An 18696-nucleotide genomic window follows, 5' to 3' on the forward strand; every position below is an offset into this window, starting at 1 on the left:
TTAATTGCCTTTGAGGTTTTTGTTTTCTACCTATAAACTGGACTGGATCCTGAATTCTTCTAGTTTTCTCAAATATCTGGCCACAAATCTCCAAACTAACGTTTTCAATTTTTTTCCCTCCTTTTGATTTGGAATTATTGAGAACTGAAACGACCCTTTTTCATGAAGCCCTGCAAACTGAAGCTGAACAACTTGATATAAACTTAAGAGAGATCACCACAATAGCCCATGTTTAGACAATCTTCATGCCTATTGCTGTGTAAGCCACTCAAAAAGATACCTGAACACCTGATGACATTATCAGAGACATTTCAAACTGCAAAAGATGCTTCAACCCTGACATCTAGAAATCTTCTTGACTGGCTGTCCCCTGGGCTCAGAAACTCATTTATAATTTGCTCTAACCATTAATCTTTGTCTTTCTTTTGTTTCCATAGAAATGCTTCTTATTAAATACCTGATTGCTTTTTTACATAATGTAGGCCTAACTTTGGAAGCCCACCTGCCTCACTGCCTCCTGAAATGAATTTAACTGGACTGACCTATTGTCAGGACTAAGAGACTGGTTCAATGAGATGGAACAATCTACCCACTCAGCTTCTGGACTGTGAAATTTCTTGGAGAAGTTTCAAAGGCATGACTGTAGAGGAGCAGAATTTGAAACCCAAAAATGTATCTCTGGCTTGATTATTTTTGAGAACAAAGGACTCAGGAAGAAACTTTGAACTTCCCCCTAACTGCCTAAATTTAGAATTTAAGATAGAAGGCCTATTCCAGGAAGGTGCTATCACCATAGATATCTACAGTATAATATGAACTAAGTACGGTGGCCAGAGAGGAACCTAGCAAGGCCCATTTGATCAGAGTCCTCTCCATGTCCCATCGTCTCTGCAAGGCATGGTAAACATTTGTTTACCAAACATTTGCTTTTCCCTCTCCATGTGAATTGACTTTCTCACCTTTGAAGTTCCAAACCACTATTCCCAACATCCTGCTTTGTCTTTAGCTGAAAATGGTATTTAAGGTGGTGGCTTCAGTCAGTAACTTTTGGCAAGTTACTAAGTTTTCTTGAGTTTCTCCCATGTATACATGTTATTAAACTTTGATTTTCTCCTGTTATTCTGTCTCATGTCAATTTAATTCTTAGACAAGCTAGAAGAAACTAGAAGAGTAGAGGAAAATTTATTCCTCCCCTACAGTAGCCACTAGTCACATGAAGCTATTTAAATTTAATCAAAATTAAATTAAATTTAAAAATTTGGTTCCTTAGTGGCACTAGCTATATTTCACGTACTCAATAGCCACATGTGGCAAGTGGCTACGGTACTGGTCAGCACAGATTACAGAACATTCCCATCATTCAGAACGTTCTACTGGACAACACTGCCTTAGACATTCTACAGACCTTCATATTTTCAGTCTTTCACATCTATATTCAGAGTTACATGCTTCCTCCAATACCCAAGCCATTCTCAGGTTTAACACAGTAAATCAACTTGCTCCTTATTGGCTTCTCCCATAGCAGACACAAGTTTCAGTTTTCCCCATCCTGCTAAGGCAGCTACTACCAAGACCCCAGGCAGCCTTTATTTGAATTACAAAAAGCACCTCCTTTGTAATGAGTGGAATGTACCTTCATAAGAAGAAAAAGGCAATCCTTCTTCTGGATGTATGCAAACACTGTGCCAGGGCACATGGTGTGAAAGTAGAGTGCAGGCTGGCATTTCACTGCCATGTGCCTCCTCAGCCAGATACTCTTGTGCAGTATAAGTAGAGACCCTAGTTACCATTATTCCACGTATTTTCCATTTCCCAAAATTCTGTTGTCCTCTTCTTTCCTGTTGTCCTCTTCTCTCTCATTCTTTGTCCTTATGGGTTTATATCTTAATGTATTCCTTGACTATCATTTTAGTGGATTCCACATGGATTTAATCCTCAAACTAAAAATCTGAATTAATACTTTTCCACTTGTATCTTGTTCTTTCCGTTATGATTCCATCTATCAGTGCTCAAGATGTGCTCCAATCAATCACACAACAAATTTCAAGTAGATATATACCTAAGTAGGACAAAGGTAGAGAGACTCCATAGTCTCTCCTTTTAAAATAACATTGACAACCAGAATTATCAATTCACAAGCAGAAAGTTGATACCTGGATTTTCCAAATCCTATTCTCTAAAAACTAAGCTGAAATTCCTACCAAAGTGAAAAAGTCACTTCTCAGAAAAACTCCTTTAGACAATACCTCAACAACGAATTGACTCCTAATTCCAATGCTTTTTGATTTACCAATAACAGATATAATTACGAATAAAAATAGAAGAAAAAAATATCATATTTTTATTACAAACCTGTGCTGGTGGTACTTGCAAGGGATTGTTATCCAAAATTATTACTTGTAAATGATGCAGCTTCCTGTAGCAAACTGGAATTTCGGTCACTTTATTACAAGAGAAATCCAGCTTGACTAAGGGAAGATCTCCTAATTCTGTTCAGAAATGAAAATAATTAAATTAAATTTTACATAGTTGCTCTCTTATTCACGTCAGTAAAAACAGTAAGCATCTTACCATCTGGCAACACATGAAGATTATTTCTTCTTATATTTAGCTCTCTAAGTGAATGTAATTTTCCCATTTGTTGGGGAAGGACCTGAATTTCATTGCAGCTAATATCCTAAGGAAAACAAGAAAATAAAATTATAACAAACTGAAAAATATAGATATATTTCAATTTTTAAATTAAAGCACATGGCTAATGGCTAGCAAAAGTTACCTCTAACGTTCTTTTTCTAAAGGTGGATTATCTGGCAGATTTCTATTTATATTACATCATGAAGTCAACCCAGCACAGTTAACATCCATTTTTCTGTGCAAAAATTTGAGGTTATAATTTAATACTACTTAAGTCAGCCTTTTGAAAATCTCAATTAAAGACCACTCTCACCAACTGAAACAAAAAGTAAGAATGATCCAAGTGCTCTTCATTCAGAAGTAAAATAAAAGACAACTATCAGTCATTGTGATAATCTGCCAATTATACTACTTTTCAGATACTTGGTTGAGCAGAAGCTGAGAAAGTCAAGGATTTATAGATGTGAGCTGAAGAACCAAGGACAATGGTCAGGATCAATTTAACTAAACCTCTTTCTCAAAGAGATACAAAATATGAGGGGTTACAAACTCAAAGTTTTGTGGCTCACATCATAACCCAAAGACATTCCAGGAGATCTGAATTGGAAATGTCTCAGGGTTAAATTAAAATGAAAGCCCTGATTTAAAGGTAAATAACATCACATTTCCATAATAAGAGGATAAAGAACAGCTTAAGTTAACTATGCTCTCCTCTCCCTCCCCTTTCTTATTACCACATCAACAAAAAGGGAAGAAAAATCTGCAAAAAGATCTAGACAGCAGTCATTCCAGACACACTGCAAATGAAATTCATATTCTACTGCAACTGCCCCCAATTTCCAATTTTCACTGGAAATGATAATGGCTTGAAGGGAGAGGAGTGGCACATATATTCAGATTTATCAAAAGTAAAAAAGGCAGGAAGGTGAATTCAAAAGAATCCTAAAACTACGTAGGGAAGAATCCAATTAAGCTATAGATGATTAGAAAATGTATCCTACATATTTCTTTCAAACTATATCTAAGGCATCTTCATTCAACAACAAATATTTATCAAATACCAACTATTTACTAGGCACTGTTCTAGGTGCTAGAGATACATCAAGGAATAAAATTAAAAATTCCTGCCTCATAGCTCCTTATGGAGCTTACATTCTAGCAAGAGAAGATTATATAATATGCTAGAGGGTGATAAGTGCCATTAAAAAAAACAACAGAGCAGAGTAAAGGAAAATGGTAGTGCTAGTAGTGTGGGGGGATATTAGCAATTTAGATTGTCTCATACAGAAACTGATATTTGAGCAATATCGTCAGAGCGGACAGCATGAGCCATGCCAATATATAAGAAAGGAATATTCCAGACAGAAGGAACAATAAATGTAAAGGCTCTTAGGCAAAACACGTCTGACATGTACTAAGAACAGCAAGGAAACCAGTGCAACTAGAAGGAAGTGGCTAAGGGGGAGACTAGGCTGGGAGGAGGGGTACGACTTTGACTTTTACTCTTTTACTCAGAGATGTGGGCAGGAACTAGAAATTTTTAAACAGAGGTATGACATGATCCGACTTTTATGTTTTGACAGGATCACCTTACCTGCTGTGTTGAGAATAGGTTATTATCCAAATGACGGATAACAAAATTTTGGGAAAATGCCCTTTAAAGTAAATATTATTGCTTCCACCCAAGGGTGTCTAATACTGAAAATTTCCACATAGAAATTCGATAGATAGCTGCCATTTCCCAGAAAAAAATAAACCCAGGCATAGGAAACTGACCCAGTCACCAATGGGTACTCTACAAAACACTCTGCTGGAGACTGGAGACCTGAGAGTATTTCCTAGGTTACTTTTTTTTTTTTTTGGTGAGAAAGATTGGCCCTGAGCTAACATCTGTGTCCATCTTCCTCTATTTTGTACGTGGGATGCCACCACAGCATGGCTTGATGAGCCGTGCATACGTCCGCACCTGAGGTCCGAACCTGTGAACCCCGGGCCACCAAAGCGGAGTGCACGAACTTAACTACTATGTCCCTTCCTAGGTTTCTAATGACAGAATTTCAGTGTAGTTGGCTCCCACATTCTTGTGGAACAGTGTCATGGGAAAATCTTCCAATGACAGGTAATACCCACAAATTTATTATGTGATTTACAATTGTCAATTAGTCATCCTAATACTATCTATCTACTGTTATTGATTTCAAGTGTTTAAAGCATAATAACTTTGGGCCGGCCCCGTGGCTTAGCGGTTAAGTGCGCACGCTCCGCTGCTGGTGGCCCGGGTTCGGATCCCGGCTGCACACCGACGCACTGCTTCTCCAGCCATGCTGAGGCCGCGTCCCACATACAGCAACTAGAAGGAAGTGCAGCTATGACATACAACTATCTACTGGGGCTTTGGGGGAAAAATTAATAAAATTAAAAAAAAAAAAAAAATGAAGATCAATTTAAAACAAAAAAAAGCATAATAATTTTATAGTGCCCAGTAAAATAATGGTATTTAATTTTGTGTGTGTGTGTGTGTGTGTGAGGAAGATCAGCCCTGAGCTAACATCCATGCCAATCCTCCTCTTTTTGCTGAGGAAGACTGGCACTGAGCTAACATCTATTGCCAATCCTCCTCCTTTTTTTTTTTTCCCTTCTTCTCCCCAAAGCCCCAGTAGATAGTTGTATGTCATAGTTGCACATCCTTCTAGTTGCTATATGTGGGATGCCACCTCAGCATGGCCAGACAAGCGGTGCATCAGTGCGCACCCAGGATCCAAACCCAGGCCGCCAGTAGCGGAGCGCATGCACTTAACCACTAAGCCACGGGGCCGGCCCCTGGTATTTAATATTTTTAAAATATTCTATTTAAATAAAAATACTAGAATAAATCTAAAAATCCTAAAATATTTTTGAGATTTCATTTATCCAAAAACTATCTCATGTAATATAATTTAGAACATAGAGCAAAAACTGAATTATAAAAAAAAGAAAGAAATTACAGAGCCATAGAATCTTAAAGTACAATATTTATAAAATCTTTAAAAAGATTAACAGTATCCAGGTCAAAGAAAGTAATGGTCCCCTTTTATCATGAATTTGTTAGATCACATCTGGAATCTTCTGTTCATTTGTAAGTACAACATTAAAAGAGACCTTAATAAAAGGGAACATTTTCAGGATAGAAATAGCTAAAAATAAAAAGTAATAAAGAATAGAAATATAGAAAATATAGAAAGGAATAAAAGTAATAAATATGTTTAAGCTATAGAAAAACAGGTCTTAAGAGTTTCGTAAAATGGAGAGTAGACACACAATAGATTACAAATATCTGAAGGGAAGAGAAGTTGTCATTATCTATACTTCTTCACATGGTAGTCCCAGGACCATTGGATGAAAGTGATAGGGGCATGTATTTTAGTTCAAACTAAGAAAGATAACAGAGTTTTGCAAAAGATAATTAGGGTTGCCTCAGAAACACACAAAAAGATGTGTCCACCATTGAAAATATACAACTAGATGTGTCAGGGATTCCTGCGTTAGGAAGTGGTTATAGCTGATCGCTTATAAGATTTCTTACAACCTCAAAATTCTATGGTTCTAAAACATAACAAGACAGGGCCGGCCCCGTGGCTTAGAGGTTAAGTGCGCACGCTCCGCTACTGGCGGCCCGGGTTCGGATCCAGGGCGCACACCGACGCACTGCTTCTCCAGCCATGCTGAGGCCGCGTCTCACACACAGCAACTAGAAGGATGTGCAACTATGACATACAACTATCTACTGAGGCTTTAGGGAAAAAAAAAGGAGGAGGATTGGCAATAGATGTTAGCTCAGAGCCATTCTTCCTCAGCAAAAAGAGGAGGATTAGCACGGATGTTAGCTCAGGGCTGATCTTCCTCACAATCAATCAATCAATCAATAAATAACAAGACTAAGTTCAAGGAAGTCTCCTTGCATTATAATTGTACATGCAAGTATTCCTCAATGAAGAAAGACATTACTAAAATTCCTATTCATTACATTCTATTTGTGCATTAATTTCCCATTATAAAACTCTAGATAAGTTCCTCAAGAAAACTTTTGGCCCTCTATACATAATAAAGCCATACTTAAGAATACTTTTAAAATATCTATATATTGGGAAAGCATTACTTAAGACAAAACAGAAAATAAAAATAAACAGCATAGTATATCGCGTGAGGTGGAAGTGACAGAAAGATGTGAAAACAGCTCAATGCTTTGAGGGTCTGATATGTTTCTCCCGGAGTTCAATGCCCTTTAATATCTAAAATGTTATGTTCAATGTAATTTAAATTATTGCTATATTTCTAGAATCAACTGTATATAATGACCTCTTTCCATTTATCCTGGTCACGGGAGGATTAGGCATTATACTCTCTTCTTTTATCCCTTTTCTCTGAGGCTCTTATAGTGGCCCTGTAAAACCTTACAAAAAAAAACCTTATCTTTTCCTGGTCTAAGACCTTTACTGACCACAAAATGGACAGACAAATGCTTACTCATTTGAAAAGCATTTCTTAAGACTTGTAAGCAAGCCTTCTGACCTCACTAGGACTGAGGAACAACCAGGTCTTTATTGTGACTGTGAGCTAAAATCAGACATAAGCAATGGTATCTCAAAATTTTACTAAAGTGAACTTAGGCATATACCAAGTTATTCCTTTTTTAAAACAGTACGGTGAAATCCCATAAAGGCATGTATTAAGCATATTATATACAATCAATACAACTATTTTACTCACCAATTCCATTAAATCTTTTAACTTTCCAATTTCTTCTGGAACGGATACCAGTTTATTATTACTGACGACCAAAACTTTAAGGGGAAGATCAAATAGGTATTTTGGCAATGTCGATAAAAGATTTCGACTGAAAAGAATAAGAAAGTCTCATTATGAGAAATATGTCTGAAACTTGATATGTTATGTTGAAAAAGAACAAATCACCTCAAAGTAAATAAGCTTTCACTAAATAATAACTATCATTTAATGAATGCTTACTTTGTATCGGGCTAAAATCCTGACATGCACTATCTCATTTAATCCTCACATTAGCCCCACAAGATGGGTAGTATTATGTCCATTATACAAATAAGAAAACAAAGGTTAAAACTCATTAAGTGACTTTCCCAGGCACAGCCGACTGCAAAGCCTGTGCTGTTGATATTATCCTACACACCACCAGTTCTCAAAAACTCAGAATCATTCTTCTGAGCTGAAGAATGCCAGAACCTTGCTCACTGGTATGATTTCACTAAATTCAGTACTTCCATGCCTCTAACTAGGCAAAGGCTCCAAGGATAAATCTGCATGCACTATGTTCGAATTTATGAAAGAATGAATAGGATCAGATCTTCAAAAACATATAGTAACCCTAACCTTTTGTTACGGTTTATAGTAGAATAGCCCACTAGTACCTTTACCTCAGCTCAAAGTTGATATAACATTCCTATCTCTGTGGACACATTTAAATATAACAACAACTAACACTTATTGAGTGCTTACTATGTGTCAGGCCATGTTCAGAGCACCTCACATGAATTAACTTGACTAACCCTCAGAACAACCTACTTAGGAAGATAGATACTATTATCATAATGCCCATTTTACAGATAAAGAAACAGTCAAAAAGAGATTAAGTAAATTGCTCAAAGTCACAAAGCTGGTAAATGCAAGAGCCAGGAGCAAGAGCCAGGCAATCTGGCTCTCAGGTCCTTGCCCTCAAACAACTGTGGTCAAATTTATACACCAATGCAGACTGACCCAAACGGTCCCTGCTATAGACTGAATGTTTGTGTCCCCTCCAAAATTCATATGTTGAAACCTAATCCCCAAAGTGATGGTATCTGGAGGTGAGGCCTTTGGGAGGTGATTAGGTCATGAGGGCAGAGTCCTCATGAATGGGATTAGTGCCCTTATAAAAGGGCACTAATTATTATTAAGCAGTATTAACATCAACTGTCATCCACTTTCTAATGTTCCAACACTCCCATCCAAATCTATCCATCCTTGAAGTAGCAACAAGAAGTCACAAGTGTGAAAAATATAACTCAAGAACTGTTTCTTCATGATGTTTCACTTTAACTGAGGATGTATACAAATAAATCTGTATTGTGGTGCTATGATTTCAGTAAAATATCTCGGATCTAAAGTCTTGCTACTCAAAGTGATCTAAGGACCAGCAGGCAAGCACATTACCAGGGGGTTTGTTAGAATGGAGGCTCCACTGTAGACCTGTGGAATCAGAATCTGCATTTTAGTCACCGGGTGATTGCTGTGCACATTAAAGCTTGAGAAGCACTGCTCTCAAGAACAAGACCAAAAGTAGCGTGGACATATAAAAATACAAATAAGATACTGTTGAGATAAATAGAGGCTACATAGCCAAACCAAACACAGTCTTCTGCTACTAAAAAAGGATTAGAACTGTAATAAAAAACAAAAATTACCAAAAACAAAAGTTGCCTTACCTAATGTTAAGGTACGTTAACATCTGTAGGTTTTTAATGGCTTCGGGAATGGTTTTGATGCAATTATGATACAAATTTAATGTTTCAAGAGGTGCAAATAACCAGACATCAGAAGGAATTTCTGTAAAACGATTTCTTGAAAGATCTGAAAAACAAAAGTAACGTTTGAGTGTCAAACATACACCTATATCTATGGTAATTAACCCGAGAACTATTTTCATACTTGCTGAATCACTTAGAATCCAAGCAACTATTTAAAATATGATAAAATATTATCTACCATAACCTTGAAGGCAAAAAAATATCATATAGAAATATACTCATGGAAAGCCTGTTTATTAACAAATTATACTTGATATGCTTCAATATTTTTAAAATTTATCTTTTAAAATACCAATGAGGAATTCACTCTGATCTTTAAAACCACAAAAACACCTCCCCTGATCCCACACCCCCTTCCAACTACCTCTTCCTCCTTCACTGCCAAAGTTACATAAATACACAACACAACTAAATTTCTTACTTACCATGGACTTCTCAACCAGTGGGAGAAGTGCCCACCAAGGTCACCAACAGCCTCCATATCAATAACTACTCATTCACTCGGAAACATTTCTTTTCTCTTGGCTTGGAAGACTAACACCTCTGGATCACTTCCTATTATCTTTCTGGCTACTTCTTAGTCTCTTGCCAGATTCTCCTCTACCCAAATTGTGAATGCTGGTGTTCCTAAGGGCTGTGACATATGGTACTCTTTCCTTCTTAATATATACAGTCTAGTGAGTGATTTCCTCCAATCCCAGGGCCAAATTATATTCATATACTGACAAATTTCAAATTAAAGATATGTCCAAACATCTATGTTCTGATCTTCAGGACTTCCTCTTGATATTTCTCAGGCACCTCAAATTCTACAAGCTTAAAATCTGAACTGAAGATCTTCCACACATCTGTTTTTCTCATCTCAGATAACGTAACTAATACCCTCCTGGTGAGTTGCTCAAGCCAGAAACCTGGCATTCATCCTTGATTCCTTCCTCTCCTAAATTATTCCAAGTACACACAAATATACATCCATTCATTCAAGTTTTCACAAAAATAAAATCATAGAATTATTATAACTATTATACCTCTATTAAAGGTTTATTTGTTAAATAAAATTTTAAAAAATATTTAGGACATCACGTAGCAGGTTGAAAAAAATACCCTAAAACAGTTTCTCAACCGAAGCACTACTAACCTTTTGGGCTACGTAACTATTTGTTGTGTGGGACTATCCTGGGCATTGTAGGATATTTAGCAGCATCCCTGGCATCTAACCATTAGATGCCAGTAATATGCTCTAGTCGTGTCAGCCAAAAAATGTCCCCTGGGGTGCAAACTCCCCTACCCCTGTTGAGAACCACTGCCTGAACAATTATCTAATTAGCTACCTTATTATAGAAAAATACTTTGCTTACAGTAGGTCATTATACTTATTTGGTTAAAAACATAAGAATATTATTTACCTCCATCAGGGAGAATATATATGGTGTAGCTTAGCCCACTGTACCTCATTTAGCATCTGGTCTGCCTGGCCTCATAAGAACAGCCTCCTCCCAATGTTCAAATTCCTCACTCTGAGGGATGACACCTATTTACTCAGCAATATAGTAAATTCCTTATTCAGAACATTAATATATATGTATTAATATAATGTTTTATATGTATGTGTGTGTATACTCACTCATCTAATGCAAAATCTTATAATTGACAAAAGAAAACATTAGTTACGATGATATAATATGAAAATTAATTTGGATTCTTCTTCCTCCCACCATAACATTTTGAATAACTAAATACAGTAAAAGATAGAATTACTAGAAACCAAAATCTGAACTTGAAATAGAAATGTCTCAATATCCTGGCTTACCTTCTCTGGATACCCAAGAATCACACCGTTCTATCGAGGGGGAAAAATTAAGTCATTGTTTTTTTAGTTTAGGATGTTTCCTTTACATTTAGGCTTTTACCTCTTATTCTTGTAACTTCAAAATCCTGGGAATTGAAATTATGCCCAGTTTGTTATCCTGTATAATACCTAGTATTAAGTACTCATAAATAATACAGTGGTCCTAGAGATAGATGATGGTAGCTTGAATTAAGATTCAAGAATAAAGAAAAGTAGATAGAATTTGAAATATATATACATATTTTAGTGTGTTTGTGTGTGTGTGAGGAAGACTGGCCCTGAGCTAATGTCCGTGCCCATCTTCCTCCACTTTATATGGGACGCCACCACAGCATGGCCTGACAAGCGGTGCGTCGGTGCGCACCCGGGATCTGAACCCGGGCCACCAGCAGCGGAGCGCGCACACTTAACCGCTACACCACGGGGCCGGCCCCAGAAATATATTTTGATACTAGTACTTACAGGGATTGGGCAGGTGACTGTCTATGTGGGATAAATAAGAGGTAAGAACAAAGGACAGCACCCAGGATTCTGGCCTAGGCACCTGAATGATGATATTTAATAGAAGAGTGGGGGTAGAACAGGATTTTTGTTGTTGTTGCTGGTGGGGGTTTTGTTTTGTTTTCTGAGGCAGAGGTTAGAATCAAGGGTTCAATTTTATATTTGTATAAACTGAGATTTCTGAAAGAGATCCAATGGGGGGGGTGTGAAATGGTTGGTTAGATGATGCTGGATGTCGGAAGTGAGGTCTGGGATGGATATATAAAACTGATGGATATATAAAATTGAAAGTCATGGGAATATGGTAGTACTATAAAATCATAGAAATGGAAAACATCACCTAACATCCGTGTACTGAGTTAGAAAGAGAGTTCAAGAACGGGCCATAGGGAAGGCCAACAATTACAAGCTGAGTAGAGAAAAAAATCAGCAAAGAGTGAAAATAATGGTCAAGAGAAAACACAATAACCATATAAAGAGAGTGTTCAAAGAAGTGACAGGAGAAAAAGCCAAAATATCAATATTAATAACAAGAGGGATTTTAATAAAATAATTTAAATATCAAGATACTATTTTAATAACTTACATATTATTGTGTGATGCTTTATGTTCTTTCCTCTCCAAAAAAAGATTAATTAAATTACAGAGTAATATTACGAGTTCCCTTAGGGAATTTAATTAAATTTGCACTAATAAACTATTTTCTGGATAAACTAATATATTTATTTAGTAAACACTTAAAATTACAATTAACCATTATTCTAATTTAATTGAGTTAAATCAAATAAAGCATAATAAAGTCAAAATTAAAACTCAAGCTATTATAAAGCCTCTAATTAAGGAAATCTTGTTATAGGGTTTTTCAGATTTTAAATGTGTATGAACATTCTTTCTAAGAATTGGGTAAACAGAATAACAGTGCCAAAATATAATATGGAAGGCAAGATGGGAAATACAGAACAATTTGTGTCTTAATTTCTCGAACTATCTCATACTAACAGCATCTCATATTTTCCCTCAAAAAAGTGAAAATTAACTTTTATTACAGATATAATGGATAAAATTTAAACTCTGATTTAAATTTTTTATCTTGTGATGTACAATTAAATCATAAGGGCGTTTTTATAACATTAAAAATCATTTAATTAACATGTGCACTAGGGCAACTAGAATAATATGACTAATAATGAACATATTATCCCCAAGAAATACGTGCAAAATTGGTATTTTATTTAATATGGTTCCATTTAAAGATGGGAAAACAAACTGCTAATTTATTCCTTATGAGGAGATTCATTTCACAACAGCTTTAAAGTCTGCCTTCTTAGGGATGAAGGAGAACTTGGGAAAAAACAATTATAAAGATGTTTCACCTTTCCCACAAAAAAGGAAATTAAAATTTGTTCCTTATCTTCCTGTAGTGAGCTGAATGGTGGCCCTCAAAGATATCAGTTCCTAATTCCTGGAACCTGCGAATGTTGGCTTATATGGTAAAATTCTTGCAGATGTAATTTAAGAATCTTACAATGAGGAGATTATCCTGGATCATCCAGGTGGTCCTTAATTGCCATCACATGTAACCTTATAAGAGGAAGACAGAGGGAGATTACATAGACACACAGAGAAGGCCATGTGAAGATAGAGGCAGACATTGGAGTGATGCGGCCAAGGAATGTCAGCCTTCACCAGAAGCTGGAAGAGGCAAGGAATGGATTCTCCGAGACCTAGAGCCTCTGGAGGGTGTCCCCGTAAGACTCATTTCAGACTTCTGGTCTCCAGAACTCTAAGAGAATAAATTTCTGTTGTTTTAAACCACTAAGTTTGTGGTAATTTGTTACAGCAGCCACAGGAAACTAACATACTTCTCAAAAACAGTTTATCAGAATTAATGAGAAAACATCTGCAAAATTTAAAAAAAAATTATATAGCTGTGTATTTATTTTTTCTCGACCAGTAAAGTGAGTTCTCAGTTAATTAGTATCCTTGGGGATGAGAACCTTTATAACCACTGAACTATTTTTCTTTTGTGTTGGTTTTAACCATAAATCATATCAAGCAGTATTGGCAATCACTCAACAGTAGATAGACTGCTGTGTACTATTTCCTGCCTTTCTTCAAAACACTCCTTGTAAAACTGCTGGGAGCCTGTTAAAGATGTTACTAGCTCATTCTGACTAATCTGATCTAAATTATGTTCTGTATCACTCAAGCTTCAGAGGTCAAGGAAGCCAGGGAAGGGAGGAGAGGAGTCAGATGGAATGGAAATCTGTTTGTGCCCCCCAAGCTGCAGCCATAAGAGCCACAGATGGGTCCATCTGCCGCCCAGTGCAATTCCTGGCCCACTGGCTAGCACTTCTGCCAAAGTATAGAAAACCACTTTCAGAAATTATACTATTATACTATATTCATTATACTAATTACAGTTTTATTCAGTGTACAAAAGGTGTATGGTTTTTGTCACAAACCGTTAAAACAAACTAAGATATATGAGTCTTCTTTAGGTGATATTTAATAATATAGATTGCTATAGTCCTTTTTATTTAAAAAAAAAATCCTAGATGTTTGAAAATCTGACACATTTTTACCTCTAGAAGAACTTATAATAATGAAGTATGTTGTTGGAACACATCCTCATCATTAACAGTGATATCATCATAGAATTTTCTGCTTAAAGAAATGTGAGGGTTAAGTGAAAAAATAATTTGAAATCAAAACTCTAAAGTCCCATCAACAATAACCTAAGTGGAACTGAGGCAACTATCACATACACACCCCTCCCCCAACATATGCTAGATCAGAATGCTATAGGCTTTGCATAATTATTTCTAACCCCCATAACAACCTTGTCAGGTAGCTACTATTCCTCATTATACATACGAAGCAAAGACAGATTGAATGGCATGCCCAATGTTAAACAAACTAGTAATAAATGACAGCACTGGGGTTCCAAACTCAGATGTGACTTCAAAGCCCATGTTCTATGTGTGCTTTCCCACTTCTCTAACACAATACTGTTACCTCGTGTCCCAGACTTCAAATATTCTGTTGCACTGGAACCACAAAGCAGAGTCAGAGAAATTCTAACTCTCCTAACCACATTCCTATCGTAGGTTGATTTTACACTGGGAAGCAGAACATAAATCTTATTTCAAGTCCCAATTTTAGTTAAGAAAATAATGAGCACCATTATAAAGCTCTCAGCTGTTTTTAATTTACCAATTCAGAACTGTTTAGTCTGACCCAACACATAGCTTTCTTGGCTCCTTAAAGAGTGGACTCTTACTAATTTTTCAATACTTTTAACCAATTTAATAAACAAGGATTAAAGAAAACTGATTAAACAAGTGTCTTCAAAAGAGTGGTAACATCTTATAGGCAAAACCATTATACTGAGTAACTGTCAACAACTCTGAAGAATCTAAGACTTTACCCTACTTGTAAGCCAACAAGTTAGCCTAACACAGTTGTATGGATGCTGGCAGAAGACATGAGACCCCTGTGTGAGAGACAAAGGACTTTATTACTCACAAAACAGCAAGTGGCATGAGCAGCATATCTGTATCAGTTCCTCTTGCCTGCCAAATCCCACAGGGACAACACAGATAGATACAGATGGATGCCTTCAAACACAGTGCATCACATTATAGGAGAGGAACTCTGAGCTGAGGAAACACAAATCTTTTATAGTAGACAGTAAGCATGCTTGCATTTTATTTGAAGAGAGACATTATTTTTATTTTACTGGACAGTAAGCATGATTGTCTTTTGCTCTGGAGAGAGAAACTATCTCATTCTTCCAAAGACAGTCTAGAACAACAGGCAGTTAGTGCCTCACTAGCAAGATATGCAGAAACATGAGACCCATGGAAAATTATCTCCCAATAGTACCATATATATTCCTTATTGAGCAGGGATTAGAAGTTGCAGCCTCACCACAGAGAATATACAGATAAAATAATTAAATATCTTAAGTATCAAATTCTCTCAAGTATCAAATGCACTTTGAGTCTGAGCTATCCTCTATAGGCAGCCAAATACTGATCCTCACCTTCCAAGCCTCATTCTCCTTATTTCTCTGGAACATCCTGACTTGACTTGCAGCCTGTGCCATTTATTCAAACAAAATTCCATTAAACACTATGAATTAGGCACTAGGTGTTAGGGTTAAGTAAAAAGCCCAATTAGACACCAACCCTAAGCAATCCCAATTACTGTTCCACTCTAGTACCAAATATTGTCTGCTTAGATAATAACAACACTTCAGTGAAAGGAACTATGCAAAAAGAATCACCCTCGCTTAGTTCTACTAAAATTGTAATGTTTACAAAGCTTTTGTGGTGGGACCAATACTGCATCATCCTTAGTGTATATCTCAAAGTTCACACAAGTTTTGCGGAATGAAAAAGGAGGGGTAACTGTTATTTAGCAGGTGAGCACTAGACTGGATCTGAACTGTATTCTGATTTTACCGATTACCCATAAAACATTGCCAAAATCACTTAATTACTATTCCTCACTATTTCAGAGCTATTGAAAATGAGTAACTATTCTGCAACAACCTAAAACCCCTAGAAGTAAGCAATAGAAATGATGGGAAAATTACCAACTTGCACATAATGATACATAATGTTCATAAAGATACAAAATAAAATGATGGAAATTGACTATTATAATCAGTTCTTATGACACAGAATATATATACCATAATTATATGTCTTTAGGAGAGTGCACAAAAATCAACCAACTCAAAAACTTATTTCCTAATATGAAAATGAAAAAATTAAATTTTCTGTGCTCTTTAGTAACTGATATTACTCAAATGTGAGCAGTTACAGTAGGTAAAATCTGATTAATATGCTCTCAAATATTAATGTTTCCTTATCTATTTTTCCATCTAAAAGAAATGTCAGGACTAGAAACAAAAGCAACATGAAAACAGGAGGCACCACAGCTGTCTGTCAATGCAAGAATACAGAGTGTCTTTGAAGTATTACATACTCTGATGTTGGAGCCTGATGGGAAACGACAATCCTATGGCTCCGGCATCTGCAAAGACAGGTGATTTCTTGATTCAGTATTCCCTAGAAGGGTGTGTGCTGTCATTCAGGACAAGATAACAAAAAGTCAGTCTATAACACTGAATCCTTGTTGAATGAGTAAGACGTATGGGTCACAGAATTTCTAAGCTACTCCATGATGAGTTAAAATATTAACCATAAGTACAGTGGAAAGAAAAAAAGTGTAAAGTAGATATTAGAAAAAATGAAGGAAAAAATGCTTTAAAGCCAACAATTATGAGAAATAATAACAAGCAGACCTTACTGACCTGCAGCAACCAATAATGGAAGGCTCTTTTTGAGCACAGACACTGAGAAGCAAGGGTGCAAACAAAAACAGATGCTGCAAGGAGAAACCACAGCTGCTAACCAGAGGGCAGATTACATGCATGCTCAGTGAGAAAAGAACTGTGAGTCATACAACTATTAAGCCACGTGGAAGAACAAGACTTTATTTAAAAAAAAAAAAAAGATAAACAAATACATGGACAAAGAGAACAGATTAGTGGTTACCAGAGGGGAAGGGCGTTGGGGGGTGGACATAACGGGTAAAGGGACACATATATATGGTGACGGACAAATAATGTACAACTGAAATTCACAGTTATAAACTATTATGACCTCAATAAAAAAAAAAGAAAGAAAACTGAGAGGGTAGCTCTGTGCACAGTTGTCTGTAGGAAATTCTACGAAGTGTTTCAGTTTCACCAAGAAATAATGACTAATGAACAGTGTACTGACATTCAAACGTCAAAGTGATGTTTTAAGAATGGCACTATAGGGCCGGCCCCATGGCTTAGCGGTTAAGTGCGTGCGCTCCACTACTGGCGGCCGGGGTTCGGATCCCGGGCGTGCACCGACACACTGCTTCTCTGGCCATGCTGAGGCCACGTCCCACATACAGCAACTAGAAGGATGTGCAGCTATGACATACAACTATCTACCGGGGCTTTGGGAGAAAAATAAATAAATAAAAATTAAAAAAAAAAAATTTAAGAATGGCACTATAGGGGCTGGCCTGGTGGTACAAGCGGTTAAGGGCTCGCGCTCCGCTGCGGCGGCCCAAGTTCAACGGTTCGGATCCTGGGCGCGCACCAACGCACCGCTTGTTAAGCCACGCTGTGGCTGCATCCCGTATAAAGTAGAGGAAGATGGGCACGGATGTTAGCCCAGGGCCAGTCTTCTTCAGCAAAAAAGAGGAGGATTGGCATCGCATGTTAGCTCAGGGCTGGTCTTTCTCACGAAAAATAAAAATAAAAAAAAAGAATGGCACTATACTTCAACCCTTATAAAATGTATTGTACTACAAATTTAGCATTTTGAATCCATGTAGTATTATTTGTTAAATGGTTCTTGAAAAACTTTTATTTTCAAAAGACAAATGTTATAGCCTCATCATATAACTTTTACTGAAATAAATTCCAGATGGAGGAAAAAGATAAACACTAAATGAACCATAAAAAACTAGAAAAACATTTTAGTGAATAGTCACTTAATATTATAATGGGGAAGGGCTTTCAAAGCATCAAATAAAGGAGTAATTCACAAATGAAAAGATTTCTAGATTTAGCTATATAAAAAGAAAGAAAAACCGCAGTCTATCAAAAGTCAAAATGATACCAACAACTCATAGGTAAAACCTAGGCCAAAGACACAAACAGATTCAAAAATGGAAATTATCAATGACTAAAACATATATGAAAATATGTTCAACCTTCCCATTAACCAAAAGTATGTAAAGAATAAGATAGCATAATTCACCCATCAAATTTAAAGGATTTTAAAGATATTCCTCAGTGTTGGCAAGGTTACTTTGAATTTTTTCCATACACCACTGATGGGAATTCAAAATGAGGTAACCTATCTAGAAAGCAATTTGGCAATATAAATAAAAGTCCTTAAAAAATGTTCATACCCACTGATACAAAAATTCAATCTCTAGCAATTTTTGAAACCAAATAAAAACGCATAAAAAATTATGTACATGTCAAGATTATTTAAAATAGTAAAAAATTAGAAACAACTTAAACGTCCAACAATAGGTAAAGGCTACATAAAATATGGTATGTCCTTAAAATGG

General features: G+C 36.4%; 1 protein-coding gene across 6 annotated transcripts in view; it reads right to left on the reverse strand.

Moving 5' to 3' along the window:
• LRCH2 (leucine rich repeats and calponin homology domain containing 2) overlaps nucleotides 1-18696 on the reverse strand; it is a 101158-nt gene that overhangs the window by 62293 nt on the left and 20169 nt on the right. For all 6 annotated transcript variants that reach the window (XM_058536552.1, XM_058536553.1, XM_058536551.1 and 3 more), the window contains exons 2-5: nucleotides 9108-9252; nucleotides 7381-7507; nucleotides 2572-2677; nucleotides 2353-2489 (exon numbers count right to left, since the gene is read on the reverse strand). In XM_058536552.1, the coding sequence (XP_058392535.1) occupies nucleotides 2353-2489; nucleotides 2572-2677; nucleotides 7381-7507; nucleotides 9108-9252 (515 nt within the window). The remainder of the gene's footprint in view (nucleotides 1-2352; nucleotides 2490-2571; nucleotides 2678-7380; nucleotides 7508-9107; nucleotides 9253-18696) is intronic.

The sequence above is a fragment of the Diceros bicornis genome, chromosome X (assembly GCF_020826845.1).
Source record: "Diceros bicornis minor isolate mBicDic1 chromosome X, mDicBic1.mat.cur, whole genome shotgun sequence".
In the NCBI taxonomy this organism is placed as follows: domain Eukaryota; kingdom Metazoa; phylum Chordata; class Mammalia; order Perissodactyla; family Rhinocerotidae; genus Diceros; species Diceros bicornis.